Source organism: Neodiprion lecontei, chromosome 5 (assembly GCF_021901455.1).
Source record: "Neodiprion lecontei isolate iyNeoLeco1 chromosome 5, iyNeoLeco1.1, whole genome shotgun sequence".
Classification (NCBI taxonomy): Eukaryota; Metazoa; Arthropoda; class Insecta; order Hymenoptera; family Diprionidae; genus Neodiprion; species Neodiprion lecontei.
The window spans coordinates 30,727,920-30,752,002 of NC_060264.1; the positions used below are offsets into that span (position 1 = coordinate 30,727,920).

General features: G+C 39.5%; 3 protein-coding genes across 5 annotated transcripts; 2 read left to right on the forward strand and 1 right to left on the reverse strand.

The window, feature by feature from the left end:
• The first annotated feature begins 1,392 nt into the window (after positions 1 to 1,392).
• LOC107221912 (calcium-dependent secretion activator) lies at positions 1,393 to 14,999 on the forward strand. 3 transcript variants are annotated; one of them, XM_046740830.1, is made up of 15 exons: positions 1,393 to 1,633; positions 3,869 to 4,437; positions 5,197 to 5,364; positions 6,057 to 6,548; positions 6,645 to 7,051; positions 7,143 to 7,607; positions 7,732 to 8,091; positions 8,306 to 8,545; positions 8,664 to 8,967; positions 9,437 to 9,593; positions 9,777 to 10,228; positions 10,696 to 10,854; positions 11,012 to 11,128; positions 11,483 to 11,721; positions 11,899 to 14,999. In XM_046740830.1, the coding sequence occupies exons 2-15, from the start codon at positions 3,985 to 3,987 to the stop codon at positions 12,104 to 12,106; spliced, it is 4,221 nt and encodes a 1,406-aa protein (XP_046596786.1). In that variant the 5' UTR covers positions 1,393 to 1,633; positions 3,869 to 3,984; the 3' UTR covers positions 12,107 to 14,999. The 3 variants fall into 3 exon arrangements, with proteins under 3 accessions (XP_046596786.1, XP_015516571.1, XP_046596787.1); XM_015661085.2 differs by having other exon boundaries at positions 8,664 to 8,964; XM_046740831.1 differs by lacking the exon at positions 1,393 to 1,633 and adding an exon at positions 1,896 to 2,003.
• A 1,163-nt stretch (positions 15,000 to 16,162) lies between these two features.
• On the forward strand, positions 16,163 to 20,586 carry LOC107221915 (pyruvate dehydrogenase E1 component subunit beta, mitochondrial). Its single transcript, XM_015661094.2, has 5 exons — positions 16,163 to 16,391; positions 16,475 to 16,537; positions 17,986 to 18,192; positions 18,271 to 18,901; positions 18,984 to 20,586. Exons 1-5 carry the CDS (start codon positions 16,383 to 16,385, stop codon positions 19,133 to 19,135), a joined length of 1,062 nt encoding a protein of 353 aa, XP_015516580.1. The 5' UTR covers positions 16,163 to 16,382; the 3' UTR covers positions 19,136 to 20,586.
• Positions 19,852 to 22,891, reverse strand: LOC107221907 (acidic fibroblast growth factor intracellular-binding protein). The gene is made up of 6 exons (XM_015661081.2): positions 22,485 to 22,891; positions 22,176 to 22,377; positions 21,823 to 22,050; positions 21,312 to 21,539; positions 20,969 to 21,223; positions 19,852 to 20,795 (listed from the first exon to the last, which is right to left on the reverse strand). Exons 1-6 carry the CDS (start codon positions 22,567 to 22,569, stop codon positions 20,717 to 20,719), a joined length of 1,077 nt encoding a protein of 358 aa, XP_015516567.1. The 5' UTR covers positions 22,570 to 22,891; the 3' UTR covers positions 19,852 to 20,716.
• Between the last annotated feature and the right edge of the window lie 1,192 nt (positions 22,892 to 24,083).

Consider the following 24,083-nt stretch of genomic DNA (forward strand, 5'->3'; position numbering starts at 1 on the left):
CATTTTAGAATGTAAAAAAAAAAAAAAGAATGGATTATTTTTTCTACAAAATACAAGTCGAAAATATTGGTCGAAATGACGAATCGACCGTAACTTTAGAAAGAGTAGATTTATCATAAAATCATAAGAGACCTTCTTTGTAGGCCGTTCAATTCCCTACAAAAATGCGTTCTGGTCCTGTCAGTAGCCTAATGCGTTGACGAGTTATAAAATTACAAAGTTCAAAAAAAAAAAAAGAAATTTTCCATGTTGTGCAACCGGGAAATAGAAAATCGCGATTAGGCACCTCTAAATATTAATATTAAGAGCTTAAACTTGGACAGCGTCTTTTTTTCGTCATTTTGAACAATATTGTCGACTTGAAATTTGAAAAAATGAATAGTCGATTATTTTTATACAATTTATCATACATATCACATGTGTATATGTATGTATCACTTCCGTGCCTCCACAACTTTTAAAGGATAGGGTTCATCGTGATGGTTAAGACTAGCCGCGTGCGCAAGACCGATCAATGCCAAAGAGTATGCGTTGTTTCACGTTCTACCACCTTTGCCTGCAGGCTCCGTTTTGGGAATATTTGATGCCTGTGTAGCAGCCCTCAGAAATCATTCGAACACGCCAATTGAACAGTGGCGCAAAACGAGCGGCGACGATCGTTTTTCGAAAAGCCCGCGACAATCATCGTACAGCCACATGAATATATGCATTTTTTTTTTTTTATAAGTCTACTACACTATTTTGCAGTCGTATGCCAAAATTGTGCGGAATGTAGGGTTTTCGAAAAGCCACATTCGCTGCGGAAGAACTTGAGTTTCGGTAACGTTTAGTCGTATTACCATCTTGGTTAGTTTTTGCTTTATGCTTCATTCTTGTTCTCCGTTCCCGTAAAATTAATTGCTACCACCGGATTTTCCGGATGCTTTGAGGACTTCTTTGCAAAATTCGTTGGTTGAGAGAGAAAAAATCTGAAACGTGTGGAAGATTTGAGAAAATCAATATTTCATTGAAACAAAAGCATAGAGTATAGAAAATGTTGATAGAATGGTCATGCGGGTTGGAGTCGATTTCATCCTTTCTAAAAACAATTTCCGGGTGAATTCGGGGAAAATTATTCGAGGGTTTTCGAGGCTGGGTTGTGATATTTTATGAAAAACTAAGACTTGTCATTTTATGGGTCGATTTTGCGCCCACGAAATTTTCGGCGTTAACGTGGAATTCATTTTTATATCCCGTTTCGCGCTCCGGTCTTTTTTCAAACCGTCAACCGAAAGGCAGGCGCGCACCCTGTCGGGTGAAATTTTCATTTCTAGGTTAGCGATTGTGCGCGCGTCAGCGTGTGGATCTTGAGTTTAACTCCGTTCCCAATATACAGAGGGAGCGAAGCGCACTACGACAGTCTAACAATCAATATGTTTGCACTGTGTTCTCCACGCGAGCTCGTTGGCTCGCAGTTAGTTCGTTGATTCTTCGTTTATAACGTCAAACTATTTTTTTCCTTCTTTCTTTTCCATTCGAACGCCCCGATCGTTGTTGGAGTGACTTATAATTGATCATCATCATTGCCCACCGAAGCGCAGGAGGAGGATAGCGGACTGCGATTTTGAAATCGTCGAACGCGCGGATATCCCTGGTATTGAAACTATATCTCTACTATTTTACACATTTTTTATTTATTTCAAATTTTATAAGGTGGATAATTCTTGATATATTACGGCTATTGTGACCCGTAATTTTAACGTAACGGTGATCTTTTCTCCCCCATCCTGTAATAGTTTCGTAGATTTGAATCTCTCTACCCTCGTTCAAGGCTCTGTGCGTTCCTATCACCTGTGCCTTGAAAAAATGGATTTGCCATTAAGCTCACAGTTGAGCATTTGCTATTCTACTCGAACGAGAGACAGATATCTCCAACGTGATTAATGTGACTTTCCATAAATGCTGGCAACGACTTAACGATGCATGTTAACTACGTGATTATTTAGTAAAATTCTAATTACAAGGTATTTACAAATAATTATTTACATAGATTTTAGTCACGAGAGACAAAAATTGTGTAATTTCAAATTGAACTTTTCACTTTTGCCCCCTATTCCCAATCGGTGACATTTTTTTTTATTTACTTTTTGTTTTTTATCCCTACCAATATATATTCAACCGGTAAAACGTGAATCAATTTTTTTCGTGACGTAAGTTTAGCTAATCTTGGATGTGTTTAGGATACGAACTGCCAATATATACATGCTTAAGGCTCGTTTAATCTCCGGTAGACACGAGATTCGATGATCTATAATAATTCTATAATAAGAACACGTTCACCAGCTATTTGACTTCCCCAAGGGTCACACAACATAATCTGATCTTGTTCTTAGACCTCCGAATTCCCAGGTACAATTAACAAGTAAAACGGCAAATTCATCCCTCAAAATTATTGTGAAGTGAGAATTTCTATTTTGGAATTGTTGAGGGTTGTCGGGAACGTTGTAACCGATTCGTCGAAAGTAATCGATCCCACCCCGCTGACACCAAAAACCTTATACCAGTTCAATCCTTCGTTATTTATTTCTTTTTCGCCTCTTTCAACTTTCGTCGAGGGGATCGACATTCCGTTTGAATTCGCTGGCTGTGTCATTGAGTACCGGGTACTCATCAATTCTACGCATTGCCTCTAAAAAGTTTTCGTTACGTTTTCTTTCGTCGTTCTCTTTTGTTCCTTGAAGAGCGTCATTAGCTTTCTGTTTTTCAACTCATCACTATGCTAGTAGCTTTTATTCCGACCTGCCTTTCCGTGTTTTGTTAGTAAAAAGTTGAATGATTCAAGGACGAAATACTGATTATTATGATCTTCGAGCTCCTAACCTTCCGGATACAGCTGACGCGTATTGAAATAGCTACAGTCGCCCTTTTTTGTACTTGTCAAAAAACCGCAAAAGCTGAATTACTCGGGGAGGGGGTTTCGATTTTTCTTTGCGCTTCGTGGTCGTGAAACTAATTTGGTTTCGCTTCAAGGTCACCTTCAAAAACAACCCTTCACGTTCATCTTTATTACGGTGATTTAGTACTCTCTGATAAAATGGGAAAAAGAACTTCTGGTACTCTTTTACAGTGATTAAAATGAATAGCTCAAGGTTCTGCTCGATTGATTCGACAGGAAGACTCGATTAATAGGATCGTTCTATATACAGTAAGGCTTCGTTACCCGTAACTATAAACAGTTCGACTTTATTCACGGTACGCCAATAAATGTACGGTGACTTTATTTCCACTGAAACAAATCAATCGTTTCGGGATAATCCTATGTCTTATTTCGATTGTTACTTTATTCCACTTATCCGTTTTCCTCGTCTCTTTTCTATCTTTCTTGGAGTATCTACTACAGATTTGGCGCAGGAATGGTTCGTGGGAATGATTAAAAATTCTTACATTGACAAGAGCAATATCCAGTGACAAATTAGTTTTTGTTTATTCGAAAATAACGAATACAGGACAGAAAACCAGGCTTACAAATTCTTCGTCTAATTGCGGTAACGATACGTATAATTACGTAATGCGAAACTGTCCCGTTAAGCTAACGATATTTCAAGTGGTTGAAACGAGTGATAGTGAACGGCAATGACCTAGTAACTTGAAAAAAAAAATATGCTGGTAGCTGGATTTAATCATACCGGTAAACAAGAATCGCGTATGGAAATCAGGGGTCTCGGTAGAGTCACGAGTCAAGATACATGAAATTATATCTCTTCTAATGTACTTTATCTCCCCACGTACATAATATACAGACCTATGAAAAATCTATTTCCGAACCAGAGTATCGGGGGAATAACAATGCGATAAGTTGGAGCTAAAATTGAGATTGTTCGATCCGCAGGACAGGAACAGCGAGCTGTATAGCCGAGGGGAAAGTTCGGATAGTGGATATTCGAACACGGCTACGGCAACGGCAGACCAGAACTCGAGGACCCCGACGGCCTTGGCGTCGGCACCATGATAGATCCGAGCTCCTCCGAGGAGGAGACAGACGAGGATCAGAACCACCATCGCGGGGGAGACGGTAGTTCGCACGGCTCCCACGGCTCCCACCACCATCATTCTCACCCTGGTGGTGGCGGGGGTGGCGGGTCCGTCGGACCGACCGGAAGTAGCCTTGGTTCCGTCGGAGGTGCCAACCATGTCGGGGGTCACGTGAGTTCCTTGGGGACTCACGGCGGCAGTGTTCATGGTCCCCATGGAAGAGGCTCCATGGGTTCACCGGCGCTGGCCGCTCAGCAGGAGGCCGTCGCCGCTGGCCTCGATGTGCCCAATTTGTCAAGTGCTCGGAACTCTTTGTCACCCTCGATGGGCGCTGCTCAGGACGCGATCAACTACGCCCGATCCTCACCCAGACCGACGAGCCCTTCACCGTCTATCGCTAGCGAAAAAACCGAGGCCGAATTACAAGTAAGTCCAGGTGGACTCGAGGTTGGACTACCTTGTGCGGATGTGTCTTATACAATGTCCGTAGATAAACGAGTGGACATGGAAAGGTCTTTTCGCATGGTGGCCATTTTTGTTCCAGTTTTTGTATAGCGTGTAGGTTTTGTACTGCAGTCTGATATGATGCAATAGCCATATTTGTTCATACTGAAAATTCCTCGTTGACAGACATTCTCTTGTTCTCTCATTTATTTATGGACCTTGGTCTTCCAAAATTCATTGGCAATTCGGTAGTACAAAGTTCCTTTCGTCCTGCACGTCGAGATGCACAGTTGCACAATGTCTAATGATGACAAGCTGTATATTTTAGAAGACACTGTGATGATTACACGTTTGTTTCACCCGGGATATTATTAGTCGTATCATGTAGTGCACGACTCGCTCGTGAATTATCGCCATACTGAATTTACACACTCGTATATTTGCGGCTTTATCGAGAACACCGGTGTTACTGGTTCATGAATAGTTATGAGAAGACCGCCGCTTGAAATGAATTATGATAACTTTTTAAACTCACGTATCGCGATCCTTGCTACGGATAACTTGTACTGCGGTAGCATGATCCTTCATAATTTCTTTTCGAACATATACCAGGCGGTGTAGAATTGACCTTTTTAATCCTTTTAACGGAATAAAAGTATGACGTTTGATGGACTGTTGCACCTACGTGTTGTTTAAAACGTGATAGTTCACGTACCGTCGTTCACCATTTCTCTCATGTAGGAAAAATTGGAGCGCGAGGAAGAGGAACGCAAGACGAGAATACAGCTGTACGTCTTTATCTCGAGGTGCATCGCTTATCCTTTCAACGCCAAGCAACCCACTGACATGACGCGGAGACAGATGAAGATTACTAAACAGCAATTAGACACCTTGGGTGCTCGCTTTCAAGTAATTTCGTCAGGCTTTATTTAATCTTCACTAATCAGCATAAATTACATGTTCATTAACATCACATGTGACATCAAATTTCATCGACTGGAGGTATTCACGTTTCGCAGACTTGGTAATTGTTCTGTCTGATTGTGAAGCATGAAGGAACGAGTTCAATTTGCCATCCTAAATAACTATGGATCTTTCATTTCTTTTGATACTTGGAAGTTTCTTTGTTTTATTGAAACAGCAAACAACACCGCGAACAATATATCTGTAGATATATTTGGCGTTTGATGGTTTTGCCGTGGAGGCGGATACACGGATCTAAACACTACCTTGAGGTGTCTTTCTTTGTTAAGATTCACCGTATTTTCAATATCAGTGTCACGAGAAGCCTTTGAAGTATGTTAAGTAATTTCCCGAAGCCTTTCACGCTCGATCTTACGTTTGACACATGTAACCTTCACTCTGTTGGTATCCGGTGCAAATTGAATCTAACTGAGCGTATAGATTGTTTTTTTTTCGGATGATTTCCGCAATATCCGTTCGTGATCGTTGGACCGTGGATTTCTATAAATTAAGTCTTGTTTCCTTTTACTTATTATTAGGAAGTTTCTTTTTCTTTTTTTGTATTCCATCGGCATATTTCGACTTAATCTTGGGATACAATTGTTGATAGGTAATTTATTTTTTTAAATTTACAACAGAGTTTTCTGAAGGGCGAAACTCAGATAATGGCCGACGAGGCGTTTCACAACGCGGTGAAGAGTTACTACGACGTATTTCTGAGATCCGAGAGGGTAGTCCGTATGGTGCAGAGCGGTGCTTGCTCTCAGTACGACTTCCGCGAGGTGTTTAGGAAGAACATTGAGAAGCGTGTTCGATCCCTTCCGGAAATCGATGGTTTGAGCAAGGAAACCGTCCTTACCTCTTGGATGGTCAAGTTCGATTGTATATTCAAAGGAACGGGTGACGAGGACTCGAAACGGCCGTCGAGAATGCAACAGCAATCGTTAAACTCCGAGTTGATACTATCTAAGGAACAACTGTACGACATGTTCCAACAGATTCTTGGGATTAAAAAGTTCGAGCATCAGCTTCTGTTCAACGCCCTCCTGTTGGACTCAGCCGACGAACAGGCTGCCGCCATCAGGAGGGAGCTGGACGGTCGCGTGCAGAAGGTTAACGAAATGGAGAAGGTGAGGGGAGATTTTTCGTTTAGAAAGAAAGAAAGGAAAGCCATGCGTGTAGGTTGAAAAGTGTGTTGTTTGACTGGGTGCCGTTTGTCGTTGAAGGACCGGAAGCTAATGCCGCGGTTTCTCCTGAAAGAGATGGAGTCGCTCTACATCGAGGAACTCAAGTCGTCTATCAACCTGCTAATGGCAAATTTGGAGTCCTTACCGGTCTCCAAGGGTTCGATAGACAGCAAATATGGGCTGCAGAAGCTGAAGCGCTACAACCATCGTGGTGAGCGCTCCCGCTGCCGCAGTCAGGGTTCTCTCGTTAAGCTGGAGGGCGACTCCGCCGACTCCGACCCCCAGCTGACAAAGATGGATGTCGTGTTGACTTTCCAATTGGAAGTAATCGTGATGGAAGTCAAAGGTCTCAAGAGCCTTGCGCCAAATAGAATAGTATACTGTACGATGGAAGTGGAAAGTGGCGAGAAGTTGCAAACAGATCAAGCCGAAGCTTCGAAGCCCATGTGAGTCTCATTTCGAGGATATGCGATGTTGTTACATCTTCTCATCACTTCCCATCGGCATTCTCATACCGCGATCATATTATCACCGCAGGTGGGACACTCAGGGTGACTTTTCAACGACACATCCACTTCCAGTTGTCAAAGTAAGATTGTACACGGAAAATCCTGGCATGCTTGCTCTCGAGGACAAGGAATTGGGCAAGGTGATAATACGACCAACGCCGTTGTCCTGCAAAGTGCCCGAGTGGCATCGCATGACGGTGCCGAAGAATAATCCCGATCAGGATCTTCGTATAAAGATCGCATGCCGGATGGATAAACCGCTGAACATGAAACACTGCGGATATCTTTATGCGCTGGGAAAGTCGGTTTGGAAAAAATGGAAGAAGCGGTACTACGTGTTGGTCCAGGTCTCGCAGTACACATTTGCGATGTGCTCGTACAAAGAAAAGAAAAGCGAGCCTTCGGAAATGATGCAACTCGATGGCTATACAGTGGACTATATCGAGGCCGCTTCTGCTAACTTGATGGTCGGCATGGATCTCGAAGGCGGAAGGTAATTGATTCGGAGAAAAAAAACTACAGAGCACTTCGTTCTTTGCCGCCTGCGGTTATTCCATGACGTTCCTCCGACGAAACGATACTTGCATTTAAATTCTGCTCTCTTTGAACTCTGACAGATACTTCTTCAACGCCGTTCGGGAGGGAGATAACATAGTGTATGCTTCGGACGATGAGAACGAGTGCCATTTATGGGTAATGGCGATGTACCGAGCGACGGGACAATCGCACAAACCTACACCGCCGGTTTCCGTCGCCGATAAAAACTCAACGATAAGTAAAATCCAAGGAGACGCTGACAGAGCGCGGAAACACGGAATGGAGGATTTCATCAGCGCGGATCCGTGCAAATTCGAACACGCCATACTTTTCAAAATGTTACAGAACCTGACCCTCGATTACAGACTGAACGATCCTTACAGTTCGCTCGGATGGTTTTCACCTGGGCAAGTTTTCGTACTGGACGAATATTGCGCTAGGTATATATGTATATTCATATACATATATATATATGTGTATATATATATATATATATATATATGCATAATATGAATATTGGAATATTGATGTGTAACGGTCGAGTTGTGATTGTCGAGCTTTGTTAGGATCATCTGAAAATCTTTCTTTTGCTTCCATACCTTCTTCGGTTTTACCTTTGCGTTTGCTTTTTCTCTCCCCTTATCTGCACCGCAGGTACGGAGTTCGGGGATGTTTTCGACATCTCTGTTACCTGAGCGATCTGTTGGACAGAGCTGAACAAGGCATTATGATAGACCCAACGCTGATTCACTACAGTTTCGCATTCTGCGCGAGTCACGTTTACGGCAATCGTCCCGACGGCGTTGGCTCCATAACTCAAGAGGAGAAAAATAAATTTCAGGAAGTGAAGGAACGGCTCAGACTCTTGCTCGAAAAACAAATCACTAATTTCAGGCACGTCGTTCTCTCTCTCTCTCTCTCTCTCTCTTTCTTCGATCAAATTTTCTTCTTCTTCTTCTTCCACTCCTTTCTCTTCTCGGCTGATTCTCATTTATCCGCGTTGATTGCACAGGTTTAGCTTTCCGTTCGGGAGACCGGAAGGGGCGCTGAAAGCAACGCTTTCGTTGTTGGAACGAGTCCTTATGAAGGACATCGTGACGCCCGTACCCCCCGAGGAAGTTCGTGAGATGATAAGGTCATGTCTGAACACGGCAGCCTTGGTAAATTACACACGGCTGTCGGCGGAGGCTAAAATAGAGGATGACCTTAGCGGCGAGGTCTGCGTATCTCCAGGGAAGAAACTTGAGGATCTGATACACCTTGCCAATCTCTGCGTCGACTTGTTGCAGCAAAATCAAGAACATTATTCGGAGGTATTAGTTAGGTTTTTAGAATCTCAATGTCAATCGATGTTCGTTTTCTTTTTCTTCTCCTTTTCATTCTATTCTACTATTTTCTCTCTCTCTCTCTCTCTCTCTCTATCTATCTATCTATCTATCTATCTATCTATCTATCTATCTATCTATCTTCCTCAATATCGTGTACATACATGTGTTGTTCAGGACTCTCGAGGATTGGGACGGACTTGGTAAGGGTCCCAAAATCATGCGTCTTTATTGCGTTTCTATGGTTCATGATCCTCAGCTACGATACCGATATGTGGCATATATGTTGTTACACCTGCTACGGTTTGAAAAAAAGGGATAACTCGAGGGTCCTGTAGCCTCTCAGGACGGCGACCCCACCGTTCTGGGATTCAAGCGAATGACGATGACATAAATTGCCCTCCGTAAATGTGTGCTGTCCAATATTTTCACATTTTGCTCCCACTACACCGCACCGCAGGCGTTTGCCTGGTTTAGTGAAATCATGGTCGACCACGCCGAGATCTTCTGGTCCCTGTTCGCCGTCGATATGGAAAAAGTGCTGAGCGAACAGCCGCCCGACACCTGGCACAGCTTCCCGCTCTTCCAGGTACTCAACGATTATCTCAGGACCGACGGTGAGTTAATTGATATCACGATTGTTCAGGTATGAACGATTGTACGCGTCAGTTTTTAATTACGTTAACACGGTGTTCAGATGATGATGAAAATTACTGAACACCGGGATTGTTATCGCGTAGCGAAAAGAAAATGACAATGGCATCGTATAATATTGTTTGAAAACACTGATTAACGCGCAGACAATCTGAAGAATGGAAAGTTTCATCAGCATCTGAGGGACACGTTCGCCCCGCTGGTTGTACGATACGTTGATTTGATGGAGACCTCGATAGCTCAATCGATACACAAAGGCTTTGAGAAGGAGCGTTGGGAGGTTAAGGGAAACGGTTGCGCAACATCGGAGGATCTCTTTTGGAAGCTCGACGCTCTCCAGTCATTTATTCGCGGGCTTCATTGGCCGGAAGCAGAGTTTAGACAGCATTTGGAACAGCGTTTGAAACTGATGGCTTGCGACATGATCGAATCGTGTATACAGAGAACGGACAACGCTTTTCAACAGTGGCTTAAGAAAAGCGTCACTTTTATATCAACCGATTACATAATACCATCCGAAATGTGCGCCATGGTTAACGTTATTTTAGATGCCAAAAATCAGAGCTTTAAACTGTGTGCTGTCGATGGCGTTGACGTGGTGAGTTGCGGAATTAACGAAGAGTCATTGATCACTGGTAACGTGCCTGAACTTGTCCTCGACGATACCTCCGTTGCATAGTACGCGTAATGCTCTTGCACTTTTCTCGAGATTCAAAAATAATCTCTCCCTTGATAAAAGAAACTCAACCGAGTAAACAAGATACAGGATTTCTTAATGCCTGAGTTCGGTGAATCGGATAATTTGGTTCGTGGTCGTAAATGGGTATGAGTCAAAGCAAGCAAGTTTGTACATTTCTGTCTTCTTTCTTTTTACTGCAATTCTTCAAACCAAGTTGCCTGCAGCTGTTGACGCGAACGAAAATTCCAAGCCCTCTTGAAACCGGTTTTTTTTTCTTCATTCGCGACTGCATGGTGATCTCAAGGCTCCTTTTATGCATGCTTCCTTGTTTCAGGTACTCGCCGCAATAACGGTCGACCTTTGAATAATCGTTTCTCTATTTCTAGCATCAATATCACACGAAAATAGACGATCTTATCGAGAAGACGTCAGCCGGTATGAATCAAGGAATGATTAATAAACTAGTTTCAGTATTAGAAGCAACGTTATCCAAACTGTCACGGTACGATGAAGGATCGTTGATTGGTTCGATTCTGAGCCTGGCGGTAATGATTTTCCTATATTAGCATAATGACCAAAAAAAAAAAAATCGAAAAATCACGTCTGACATCCGCGGCGCATTCAAAGATGTCTTATTGATCTGTTTACACGGCTTCCTCTTCCTTGTGTGTAATCAATAACGCGTAAAATTTGACTCCCCAGAAGGTATCCGGTAGCGGGAAAGAAAATGGTCAGGCTTATGTGAATTTCACTAGAAATTGCATGGATCAAATTCGAAGCAAAGTCATAGACGAACTTTGGATACTCATCTTCTTCGAGGTAAATCGATTTTACACTAGAAGTTTTCACCGAGAATTAAATTAATCGCATCAACAACCATTAAATTGTACGAGAATTTTTTTCATACCGAGCACAATTTAATGGGGTTACATTGAATGTAAATTATATAATACTCGTTTTTGCCGCTGTGATAGCAACTCGTAGAGTAAAGTATAACCAATCAAATAGATCACGCTTCATGAATAAATGATGAATATTTTTTTATTTTTTTTTTTATGGTAATTGCTCGAACTTTTAAAACACTATGACGAAAATTGTTTTGAGAAAATGCTTCCCAATTGTAAGACACAAAAATTGAGAGAAACATCTTAACCAGCATAATGTTTATTTCAGCAATGGTACACCGCGCAAATTCAGATGCTGTGCAATTGGCTGTCGGAAAGGCTTGACCATAGTCTACATTTGTACCAGTGCACGTGTCTAGCTCATATTGTTAAAAAAATATACTCCGACTTTGAGTTGCAGGGAGTAATGGAGGACAAACTGAACTCAAAGACATATCAAACTATATTTCAGCGAATGCAAACCGAGGAAGCAACTTGTGCCTTAACCATGTCCGCTCAGAACGAAGAGTGAGTTTTTAACGATACCTAGAATGAAAGAATTTAAAGAAAAGTCGCATGTTTCGCGGGGCGACCGCCAGGTGTCGCATTATTGTCGCAGGCGAGAATGAGGTCTGAATTGTTTAAGTACTCGACGCAGTACTTGCGTCAACATTCTCACAGCGTACGTCAAACGTGTTATTGCAGAGGATTCTCGGAAAACGGAAACGACGACGATACCGACAGGCCGAAAGCTAAGGTGACCGTGGTAGAGACCGTGGCCGGAGATGACGCGAATTACGTGTCAAACATAACCAACGTGACGTCAAACGTTGTCGGTAAAGTTGGGAGCATGTTTGGCAAGGGCATCGGAGGCCTCTCCACGAAATTTGGCGGTGCGAGCAGCTGGTTTTAGCTGCGTAGGTATTTAGGTACACACATTAGCGCCGATCGACACGACATACACACTCCGATAATACGGCACCTACTTGTACACACCTTAAACCTACGCCTCGGTCGATCATTCGATCGGCATTGTTTCCCGATTTTGGTTTTTAGTACCGGAATTTTGTTGATAAAAACTAATTGCTAGTTTATTAAACAAGGAGTCAAGTAGAACGAATAAGAGAGGAAAAAAGATACTAAAATACATATACGCATAAATTATTATACCTAAATAGGTTCGTAGATTATTATTTATAATATACTATAAATAGTTGTATCGAAACTTTTTAGCGTTGTAACGTCTTATATATTATGATTATCGATATAATTTAGAGTTTGGATTATTATGCAGATTAGCGGATTTAACGCGAAATTCATTGAATTCTGATTTAATCGAATAATGTGCAATTTTATTCAGGCTTGACGTGTGGACAGTTTACTTTCTTTCTTTCGTCAACTTGTCACAACGGAAATAATCCTGAAACATACCGATAAAAGTAATTACTAAAAATCCACACATAGACTAATGAATATTACGTGTAAATAATTGTCCCGTTATCGTTTCATTTATAAATATCGTCGAAAATCAGAACTGCAGGTGAATTTTAAGTGACGATCTATTGCAGTCATTAACATTATACATTCACAGCCGTCGCCAACGATAAATTATAAAATAATATGTTACATACCTAATTGGGAAAAATTAGGGCCTAGCTACAACGAGGCGCGATGAAATAATTCCCCGGAAGTATATTATATCGAATGAAATGACGATGAAGCAAAGTAAAATATGATGTATCGATATATAAATTAGTAATAAAATAGATTACGGTATTGCGTAGTCATGTATAATTATTTAACGTTAATTGATTTACATCGCTATCATATACAACACAAATATCTGTTCGAATAATGAAAAAGAAAAAGAAAACAAAAACAAGTCAAAGAATTATTATCGATACGATATACATACTTATACTTACCGCATAGTACACGAATTTACATAGATTGTAATATTATTGATTATCGCATTACATAAGTACGAATACAGTTCGTTTACTACAATAAATTCACACACATACATTCACATGCACACACGCACATGCACACATTCACATGTAATATAGGTGAATATTTTTACCGTCTCATTTTTTTAGAATTTATTTTTAACGATCGAGCGAAGTGATTACCACCTGCATTCCCTTGCGGAACTTACGGATTGAAATTCGATTGATTTCAAATTAGATGGTCTAATACGCATAGACATATATGTACAGAAATACGTACACGCATGCATAATAGTTTATCACTTTAATGATATACATACACATACATGTATACATAGGTACGAGTTAATGAATTTAAATCTGATACGAGGAATCCTAGCGAATTTTGTTCGAATTTCGCCGTAAATAATCTGTATAAACTAAATATCATCTAAATAACTAAATACTTTACCTGTAGTAAGAAAAGGAAAGAGAAATGATGATATCTTCTTATTCGTTACTCAGTAATTACCCTACAATCTTACAACATTAAACTCCTATAAACATGATATTGAACTGATCAGTGAAAATAGTGTGTTGAAGAAAGTTCATTGACTGTTCATTCTAGAATGAGGCGAGAGAAGGAAAGCGGAGTAAAAAATATAACTTAAAAAGTATAAAGGAAAATTCCATTTATTCTTCGATATTTCATTACATTTACTCTACGGGTCTTTCGGAAGTATCAAGCTTCGTACATACGATTCTCTATTTCATTTATGATATAAATACATGGGAATTGATATGAATATTCTACCGAAATATGCACATATACTCGAGTTGTGTGTATTGCAAGTATTGCTCATTGTTATTATTATTGTTATCGAATCGTTTCGTTTGAAGGTTTGGATAGAGCTGGAGGCTGAAGATAGAATTAAAATGAAAAGTATAACACGAAAATAAATGAAAAATCTTCCGACATCCACTTTTGGCAATGACTGTAGGTGGCGATGGATGAACGCTCGCCTTTCTTAGGGCTTGAATAAACCAGAACGTAAATAATAAAAGTAAGGGAATAAGCAGCAAAGAAATCATATTAAGTAATAATCTATTACCAAAAAGATGATTAAAAACTAAATAAAACATAATATATATATATATATATATTATATATTATTAATAACAATTATTATTTATTATAAAAGCGTTATACTATATTGTATTTAATTTCTCGTTACGTTATCATATTATATCATAATTACACCACACGATGACCGTTAACGATTAGTAAAAAAGAAAATAACAATGATAACAATAATTTGTTATATTATATTAATCTTATAATTATATTCTACATTTAGATAATTATCACAGAGTATATTGTGTAGATGAAGAATTGCGTTGAAAACTTTTATAGTGGGTTGAATAAAAAATTTAATTAAAAGCGGCCGAAAGCAGTACCGTAACAATGTGTCGTCGTCAGGATTATGTTGTACTCGCAATTTAATTGACCCAATGAAAGTTCTTCAACCTTTCGGCATGTATAGTTGACTCTGAATAATACATTTTGATTGCGTATCCAGTGATGATAATAATAAAAATAATAATAATAATCGCGTTCTTGCAACTTATATACAGCTATTATATCTATATTAAAGAAGAATATACCGCGTGGTTATGATACCTAGATCGAATAAAAAAAGGTACGCTGCCGCAGAGGACTAGGTTAGGGGTAATTTACAATTTACATAACTAATGTTCTATCCTAATTCTATTTAACTTCGTCTATCAACTGTTGTTCTCTCTATCGTTAATGAAAATCAGTCCAAGCGCTGGGAATAAAAAAAAAAAAAAAAATTTAACAAAAAATGCTAATAAAACGTGATTAAATAAAGGAATGAAAAAAAAATACGTATATATATATTAATGATGATAATGATTAAAAAAAAATTCAATTTTTCTCCGCTTTTACTTAATTCCTTGTCTTTATTATATACATATACGACGTTGTGCACAACGCATGTAAACATACATATTATAGCTAGTTATATAAAGTATATCGCTGATTAATTATTATACAAATCGCAATTAATTTATTCAATCTATTGACGCATCGCGCTAATTCTCTCGTTATATATTTAAATCATACCGATAATGATAATAATGATACAATACGCGTATAATTGATAATGGATTATACATATAGTTAATCTACTATGATAGTCGAGTAATATTTTGTTAGAAGAAAATTTGGAGTACTTGAGAAAGTTCGTAATATAATACATATGTCAGAGAGTGTTGAATTTATGTAAATAAATATTATAAAAATGCATTTTAATGTCAATATTTTCTAACACGTACAATCTAGACTTTAATATTTGTATTTTCTCCGCCGATTAATACCCATTGAAATACTCAGTCACAATGTTTGATCTCTCTTATTTTTTGATCTATATTTTTGAAAAAAATTTAAATATATCTGGATTAAAGCCCACAATTTATTCAGATTTTTTTGCCCTTTAAAATTGAATGTTAACGAAATTTACGAGGCTGGTGCCATCTGTGACGGTAGATGCTGAATTATTATAGTTCGCGAACTAGTAGCGTGAGATCGAAAGTGGTCCAAAGATGATCAGTTACACTGACATTGAGCGCAGATTATATGTATATACCTATAAATAAACGCGTTACATATGACAGAAATTCGAAATATCGGCTAAAGTATAGTATTTTTCAGAGTAAAGTTTGCTCTCGGAAATTATTTGCGGACTGATATGCAGCGTACCTCGTTCGAACGAAGAAAAATCGAAGCATTTCGCAACTGGTTGAGAGCCTCGTTCGCACGTAATATCGTAACGTTACGCCAAATCTCGCGGATGGCTTAGTAGCGCGAATTCGAAATGCGCGCGTCGAGCGTCGAGCGTTGATTGGCGGGCGCGTAATGAGTCGCAAAAATTGACGAATCAGAGAGACGATTGAGGCAAATCCGCGCCCTAAGCGTCCAACGTCATCGCGACACAAAATTGGTTGTCTGCTTTTCGACGTCCTTGACTCTTTCATCTCACTTTCTGACCCGACAACTTACGGGGATACATAACTAAAAATTCATATTCAAATCAGACTTGATTAGTCGAGCGTCTCCGCGGCGGCCAATCGACGATTAAATATCGTAGCGGGTCCGTCTCTTGGCTAGGAATCGTCAGTAACTCATTTTCCATCTCACTCTCCGACGCACTCCCTCTTTGTCTATCTCTTGCTAACGCCATGCTCACGGTAATAAAACCTGCCAAATATTATTTCCGATTTATTTATCAAATTAGCGACGAATATTGTATAGATATTTTTCTTATTTACAGTCGGCTGTACGGGGAATTGCCAGGCGCTCATTTTCAACATCAAAATGGGCCGCGGCACAGCAGGTAAGCCGCAAATAAGCCACGTTCAAAATTCTGACATAACCTGCTACGGCTTACTGCTACATCTTCTGCTACACCAATCTATTTCGCGAATCGATTCATTCATGGGAATTACGCTCAATTCATTACGCTACTGGGTCGAAATGGCTTGGTTTTTTTTTTTTTTCTTTTTTTCTTTCATTCTCAAGAGTGAAGTAGGATTACATTTAAGAAAACACTGTTACAGTATTTCTATACTACACGTATTAACAGATGGATGCTATTTGAAGGTCAATAGAGGTCAGTCGATTTGCATCGACTATGCATTTTTTTCATTTCGTTTTCATTTTTACTTGATATTCTCCGTTATGCAATTGGCATGGGGTTTTATTCTTATTCGAGATCCTCGAGATTCAAGGCCGACGGGGCACGAGACGTTACTTTAGTAAATCGATCGGTTTTCACAGGAATTTAAAAATAGTTTCGCTCGCGTGATTTACCTATTTTTACGTAATTTTAGAAAGATAAATTCTAACGGTTTTATTTGTGTCTTTTTATTTTTTATTTTTAAACAACAGGAGTGTATTTTTTCCAACTTCATGCCGCGTTTAACCGATCCTATTTCCATTTTATAGGGTATTAACGTTCACGCTTTAAGATTTCGAAAATAGTTTTAAAATTACGGAAGTTACGTATGCATCATGCTCAATGACGTCATAAACGTCCGGAAACGAAATTCAAATGCTTGGACATATCAGGATCGATTTTTCGTACAGAAAAACAGGGATGTTGCAGTTCACGTTTATTTTTTTTTTTTTTTTAACCAACCATCCGCATTGAATACTGAATGGAAATTGACTGACTGATAATGCATTGTAGACTTTTAAGTTTTCGAATCTAACCTTTTGCCGTTTTTAAAAGTCCTATAATATTCCTTTATATGTGATTACTAATTTGTTAATTTTTTTTCAAATTCCTATGCTGTGTCGAACTTTAAGCATAAGGAAATACCACTTTTTCAAAGTAACCCACATTTTGCCATCTTTTCTGCGAAAATTTTGCAACCATTTGTCATATTTGATCGAAATTTGGAGAATTAATTCCCAGCATAAATAGCATTTCGATTAAATTACTTATACTTATGTATTCTGAAATGCAGTCATATTTAAAAAAAAAAAGCTTTTTAAGTTAGAAACAATCAATGTCTGCTCATTTTGAAATCTTCAACCTCGAAGAAGTTTTTTCAGCATTTCTTCCTGCTTTAATTCATATTTTTACCTCGAACAACAAATCTGTACTAAAACTTGTCGAAAAAAAAAATAAAAAAGAATCAATAAATCATCTCTAAAAATACAAATTGAATTCCTCCTTTTCCCTCCCCGCTTTCATCTCGCACAGCTTCCTGGTTCTTCCAATTTTTAGTCCGGTTCACCAATCCGATTTCCGGTAGTTCTGAAATTCGGGTTTTGTAGATGACCGTAAGAGACGCGCTGAACTCTGCGCTGGACGAAGAGATGGAGAGAGACGAGAGAGTATTTTTACTGGGTGAAGAAGTGGCGATGTACGACGGAGCGTACAAGGTCTCTAGGGGGCTGTGGAAGAAGTACGGCGACAAACGAGTCATCGATACACCGATTACGGAAATTGGATTTGCCGGGGTAGCCGTAGGAGCTGCGATGGTAAAAATTGACTTAAAACCACCGCAGTACAGTCTGATCTCAAAAAACTGCCGAGACTAATCCTTCATCATTTTGCAGGCCGGGCTTCGACCGATTTGTGAATTTATGACCTTCAATTTCTCCATGCAAGCGATAGACCACGTCATCAATTCCGCGGCAAAAACATTCTACATGTCTGCTGGAATGATAAACATCCCAATGGTGTTCAGAGGCCCGAATGGTGCGGCGGCTGGTGTCGCTGCACAGCATTCTCAGTGCTACGGAGCTTGGTACAGTCATTGTCCAGGTCTGAAGGTCGTATCTCCGTACAACAGTGAAGATGCGAAAGGGTTGTTGAAGGCAGCTATTCGGGATCCTGACCCAGTCGTTGTCCTGGAAAACGAGCTGCTCTACGGAGTCCAGTATCCGATGTCAGACGAGGCTTTGTCCAAAGACTTTGTACTGCCGATCGGCAAGGCCAAGATCGAACGGACTGGAAACCACGTTACGATAGTCGCGCATTCCATGGCCGTTCAAAACGCTCTTGAAGGAGCCAACGAGCTTGCCGGTCAAGGAATAGAGGCTGAAGTTATAAATCTGAGATCGCTCAGGCCGTTGGATATAAACACGATCATACAGTCGGTTACGAAGACTCATCATTTGATCACCGTTGAACAAGGATGGCCTCATTGCGGTATCGGGGCTGAAGTTGCAGCCAGAATTATGGAGAGTGAGTATCATCGTCGGGCATTTGTTGCAAGGAGTTTTCTCTGACGCTCCTAATTCTCTTAATGATAATGGACAATTTTTAGGCGAGGCGTTTTACCATTTGGACGCGCCTGTTGTTCGACTAGCGTCTGTCGACTGTCCCCTGCCTTACACCAAGTCTCTGGAGGCTGCGTCGCTGCCACAAACACCTGATGTAGTTAACACAGTGAAGAAAATACTTGGCGTGGCGCAGTAACATCGTAGCGACACTTTAGACCCCCTAGTTACCTATTTATCAATTCCTTTCGCAGACCTCGTCCTTCTCGCGAATGCATCCCTCTGCTCCCATTCCTCGCCTCCCTCCCCGCTCTCCCTTAACCTCACGGTATCTCGTGAAAGAGCGCGTTGAATATTGAGATTACAAAGGAAATTACACCAATAAGCGTACTAAGATGTAATTAATAACCGCTTCGAGATCAAGTACAAAGTAAAACTTGAGGTGGTCAGAAACAGTAAAAAAAAGAGAAAATTGTAGCAACTCGTTACACTCGCGGTGGCGTATGAAACGTGCAGAACATTTTTCTACGTCACCATTTTCCTTATAAGCTGGTCTTTAAGGCTGAGGATTTGATTCTTATGCAAGTGAAATGAGGATGAAGAAATTTGGAGATAAGAAAGATATACGTACAAATGGAAAAACGCTGATTACTATTATCGCCATTATTGTTGATACCGTTACGAATAAAATTCTTACCGTCAACGGTAGCTGACTAATGGAACCGAAATTTTCAATTTGTTCAGCTAACAACGATTTAATATTGTAACGAACGCTAGTAGTACAGTAGATATTGTACATGTACATACACACACCTATATAGCTATAAAGTGAAATTGAAAAAAAAAAGCAGAAAGAACACAGTTTTTTTTTCTCATTTCGAACACCGATGCATACGTAATTTTTTCGGTATACGCTTGATTTTCTTTCGAAAAATGTAGCTCATTACAATCTATGCACACTTGCGACTGCATGTATTAATACATAATAATCATAGGTATGTCGATAGCTGTGTATTATCACGGAAGGAACGATTTGAGTTTTTCAGATTTTCTTCCAAATGTCTTTGATTGCAACTTGTGTGATCAAGAGATAGAAAATATAAAGAACAAGTAAACAGAAACGCAAAAAGTAACTTTAAGGATAGAAGAAAATGCTAAAAATTCGATTCTGAAAAAAATTACTCATTACAATAATAGCGTATGTACATAAACCGTAAATTCACAACTTCTTACTTGCGAGAAATGTCTAAACATTGAGTATTTGGGTACTGAAAGCTTACGTCAATTGTCTCAGGTTTCATTATTACTGTTGTTGTTGTTATTATTATTACTACTATTTTTTCTGTAGATGATAGATAATAGTTTAGGGAACGAATGAGACGATTAGTAGAATTTTATCAATACCGATGGTATTTATGTTCATTTATAGTATCATTTGACGGACGAACGATCGATATGCTTAGAGCTTCTATTGCCATTACTTCTCTTCTCGCCGTGGAACTGGCTTAACTTGTTCAAGAATTGAAGATACAGCGATCCCGTGTTTGACCGTTAATTGATTATCAATTATTATTTATTATGTGAAATAAAAAGTGAATAAATAAATGAATGAATAAGTACGAATAAATGAATTGTGATATATATAGAGGATTCGACATCGTATTTTCATTATTCTATTAATTTATTATATTCAATATAAGTTATAATCGAGCCTTGTTAAGTACTGTCCTACATTATACCGTCAATTCCAGAATTATTTTTCAACACAGTTGTGTAATTTTCACTGATGATACATTCTTAGCACGCAACTCGTTACTACTTTCATGTACCTGTCGAACGCGTTTTTCAAGTCTGCTTCCCTGTTGAAGAGAAATTAGAGTCAATTTTGAATTACATTAATCGAACGGATTTTTCATTCAGCTATACTTTGCGATCAAATGCCTATTTGATTGTTTTTTTTTTTTTTTTATTTTGGAACACGGAGTTTTGAACGGGATTCTAAATACAGTCGAAAACAATTTGTGTTACATACCTTAGTACGTCCATGTCGAGAGCACATTGTGTATAAGTGCTAAGAAAGTTGCGTAGATCGCTATGTGACCAGTTAACCTGTCGCCATGGTTCCAAACACCTTTCGACCAGGTCTGAGAAGAACGATCGCAGCTCTCTGCTCCTGTGGAGATTGCACGCTATTCCAATTATCGCGCGTGAATATAATCGAAAGTTCATATCCAATTCCTGGTATGAACGCTCCAGTAAAGTTGGTTTCAATTTGATGCACACCAGGCTGTAAAATGCGTGAAAAGAAAACGATTCTAAGCTTACGTTATGATTTTGCAATTACGTTCATTCTGTTTTCAAAATAATGCACTTACTGCTTGTGATGCTTCTCATTTTCCAACAATACGCGACACTCTGGTAAATCAAGTAAAAATTCTCTGTCCAAATCGGTGTCGAAGTATTCTGATCCTGTGTAACGATAGGTCCAGAGACTCATCATTGTATTCGCGCAATGAAAGAGGTCAGGAAACGTCAGATACTGTAGTTTCTTTTTATTCATTTCAAATCGCATGCAAGCTATGAAGACGACCGCGGCATATCGCCTGATTAAATAGAAACATAATTGCTTAGATTACATTGTCAATTGATATCCAGGGTTTGATGGCGTCAAAACTATTCCGAATCTTCCCAAAATTTTGTTCAAGTTAAATAACAAATTAATGGCGTTTAAGCGTACAGATATTCGGATTTTTATAAGATTCAGATTTTTGAGCAATTTTTTCACAGAAAGACTGGTTGCGTAGAAACTTTGTGTGAGATTGCAATTATTTGAGTGAATTTTGTTCTCATGCAACATTAATCAGACTTTAGACGATTAAACTTTACTTTGCTAATTCATCAGGTAGAAGAAAACACTGTTTTATATTGGTGACTAAGGATCCTGGCAAGTCTTCGATAACCTTTAGCACTCGTTTAACATTGTCAAATTGGCGTCGACAACTTTTTAACGATACACCAGTTTTCTCCGCCACTTCGTCAAGCTCTTTGCGATGTTTGGCTGACAACTTCTTCCCCACAAAATCACGTACGACTGCGTCATCGAACTCGTAATACCTGGTGACATATAAGTAACTTGAATTCTATCGAGAAATATATGTGATTGAAATTGAACGAATGAAACTTTTTGCCTAGTGTGTAGGAATGATAACTGCCCAAGAATAATGATCCCTTTTACCAACATTTCTATTAGCATTTGACTCGTTTGTGGTTCGATTTGAAAAGCCAATTGTTCGCTAGCCAGTTGCGGAGGCATTTGCAGAAGCCTTTCGAGGAGGCTGTAGGTTCGATAATGGTCTAGGACATCTGAGGCGACAAGTTCGATCGGGGCATTTGTTTGCTGGCAAATACCCCTCTGGCTTAGAGTATTGACGGCTTCGCTGGCTGTAATAAAAGTTCATAAAAATAATCACGCCATTGACGGCATTGATTCATGCACATATTTGGTAAGACGATGGTTGACTTCTCGCATCGCTTACAATGAGACTTACAAGAATACCCGTCCACCCAAAGTTGGTAAATCTCAGGATCGACCAGAGTGTAGTTACTGATGAACACGTCAACTTCTGACAGCATATTTCACGTTTTGTTTTATCGGCCTATACTTCATACGCAGGTTAGAGTCAGGTTAGGTTCTAACCTCAAACTATTTATATCGTCTCACTTAACGCGATTCTTTCAAGGACATCGGCAAGGGTTTTTTTGGGCCCCTCAGTGCTCAATCAAATCTGGATTTTATTGCATAGTTAGCGATGAACCGGTTAAATTATTTGCTCCGGAAGTAAAAATTTGCCTTTGCAACCGTCGTCTCTGATGCTGGACCAGATTCATGATTATTCATGATCTCCGTGAACCACTAACGCTCTCAAAAACAATAAAGATTTTTCGAACTAGTTTTCGTTGTAAAACGAATGTCGGTAACCCATCTATATTTACTCCATTTGTCATTTACTGTTGAACGAAGCTGACTTCGCTCAGCGGTTAAGGGCTGTGGAAAATTGCAGTAATCTGCTATGCTGACTCGATATAACATTGGGATCCCGTGAAACGGGTCGGTAAGTGCAGAGCATTAAAATTACATTTTCAAACCAGCTCCGCGTCGGTTCTCACTTTTGACGCAGGCGTCGCTGCTGCAGCGCTGCCTCACAGAATTCTGGGACGCCGACAAGTTCGAACGTCCTGGGGTTGCGCGTCCTAGGTCCCAAATTTATACGAATTTGTGCTTAATTTAACGCTTGTTTGTAATCAAACCTGGTCTGCGGTTTTTGCCTTGGTAAGTGATCGTCAAATAAACAGTTAGGTGCCATGGTGAGGTTTGTTTTCTTGCGGTATATGTGTGAATGGTTCTGGTTCAATGCTGAACAAATGACGATCACGAGATCGACGGGCACGTACTTGCAGTAGAGATTAAATTCGTTAATATTTTCGGTAGGTGTATTCACAGAGAAATTATGTGTTGAGTATATTATTCACTTTAGGACGTTCCATTTTCATTTGTCGCTATTATTTTGCATACGAAACGTGATATACGATCGGTACAACACGACATATGCATGATTCTCCATTCGACTTTCAATTGTTGTCATGTAGCTGTTGACCTTTTTGACATTATTCTTCTCAGATTGCGTGTGAAGTTGTTCCTAGTACGAATCGTGCGACGTAAACAACAAATATAAACCCTTCGATAATGTATAACCGTTATTTATAATATTCAAAAGGTATGTGCGTGCTCGAGTGTTGAAAAGTAGCAGCTGCTGTTGTCAGTCGCTTTCGAGCTGTCGGACCAGATTCACGCTCGGCGTCATTGCCGAGTTCAGATCGCGTTGTTTAGGATTTGTTATGTAATACGATCGGTTTATTCCCACCAAAGTGATCAGTGAATAATACACGAACGGCAGAAGTGCAGCCCGAAGAAAAAAGAGTTGGTGAAATGAGTGCAACCTGAAAACATTCGAAGCGAGTTTTATACGTCGAAACGACGCCAATGAATTGTGTTAGCTTTAGTGAGCTCGTTTCTTCTTGTTATACTGCTGTTTTTTTTTTGTTTATTTTTGGTAAATGCGTAGTTTTATTATTGGCATGCTTTTCTA

What these genes read in the sequence shown, in the direction of transcription:
- LOC107221912 (XM_046740830.1), top strand. Translation starts at nt 3,985, where the DNA reads ATGATAGATCCGAGCTCCTCCGAGGAGGAGACAGACGAGGATCAGAAC. An exon ending in ATGGATCTCGAAGGCGGAAG is followed by an intron (nt 7,608 to 7,731) that starts GTAATTGATTCG and finishes GAACTCTGACAG; the next exon opens with ATACTTCTTCAACGCCGTTC. An exon ending in CGATTATCTCAGGACCGACG is followed by an intron (nt 9,594 to 9,776) that starts GTGAGTTAATTG and finishes ATTAACGCGCAG; the next exon opens with ACAATCTGAAGAATGGAAAG.
- LOC107221915 (XM_015661094.2), top strand. An exon ending in AATGGGCCGCGGCACAGCAG is followed by an intron (nt 16,538 to 17,985) that starts GTAAGCCGCAAA and finishes CGGGTTTTGTAG; the next exon opens with ATGACCGTAAGAGACGCGCT. An exon ending in TGCAGCCAGAATTATGGAGA is followed by an intron (nt 18,902 to 18,983) that starts GTGAGTATCATC and finishes GACAATTTTTAG; the next exon opens with GCGAGGCGTTTTACCATTTG.
- LOC107221907 (XM_015661081.2), bottom strand. Translation starts at nt 22,569, where the DNA reads ATGCTGTCAGAAGTTGACGTGTTCATCAGTAACTACACTCTGGTCGAT. An exon ending in TTGGGTGGACGGGTATTCTT is followed by an intron (nt 22,378 to 22,484) that starts GTAAGTCTCATT and finishes CTTTTATTACAG; the next exon opens with CCAGCGAAGCCGTCAATACT. An exon ending in CTCGACATGGACGTACTAAG is followed by an intron (nt 20,796 to 20,968) that starts GTATGTAACACA and finishes TCTCTTCAACAG; the next exon opens with GGAAGCAGACTTGAAAAACG.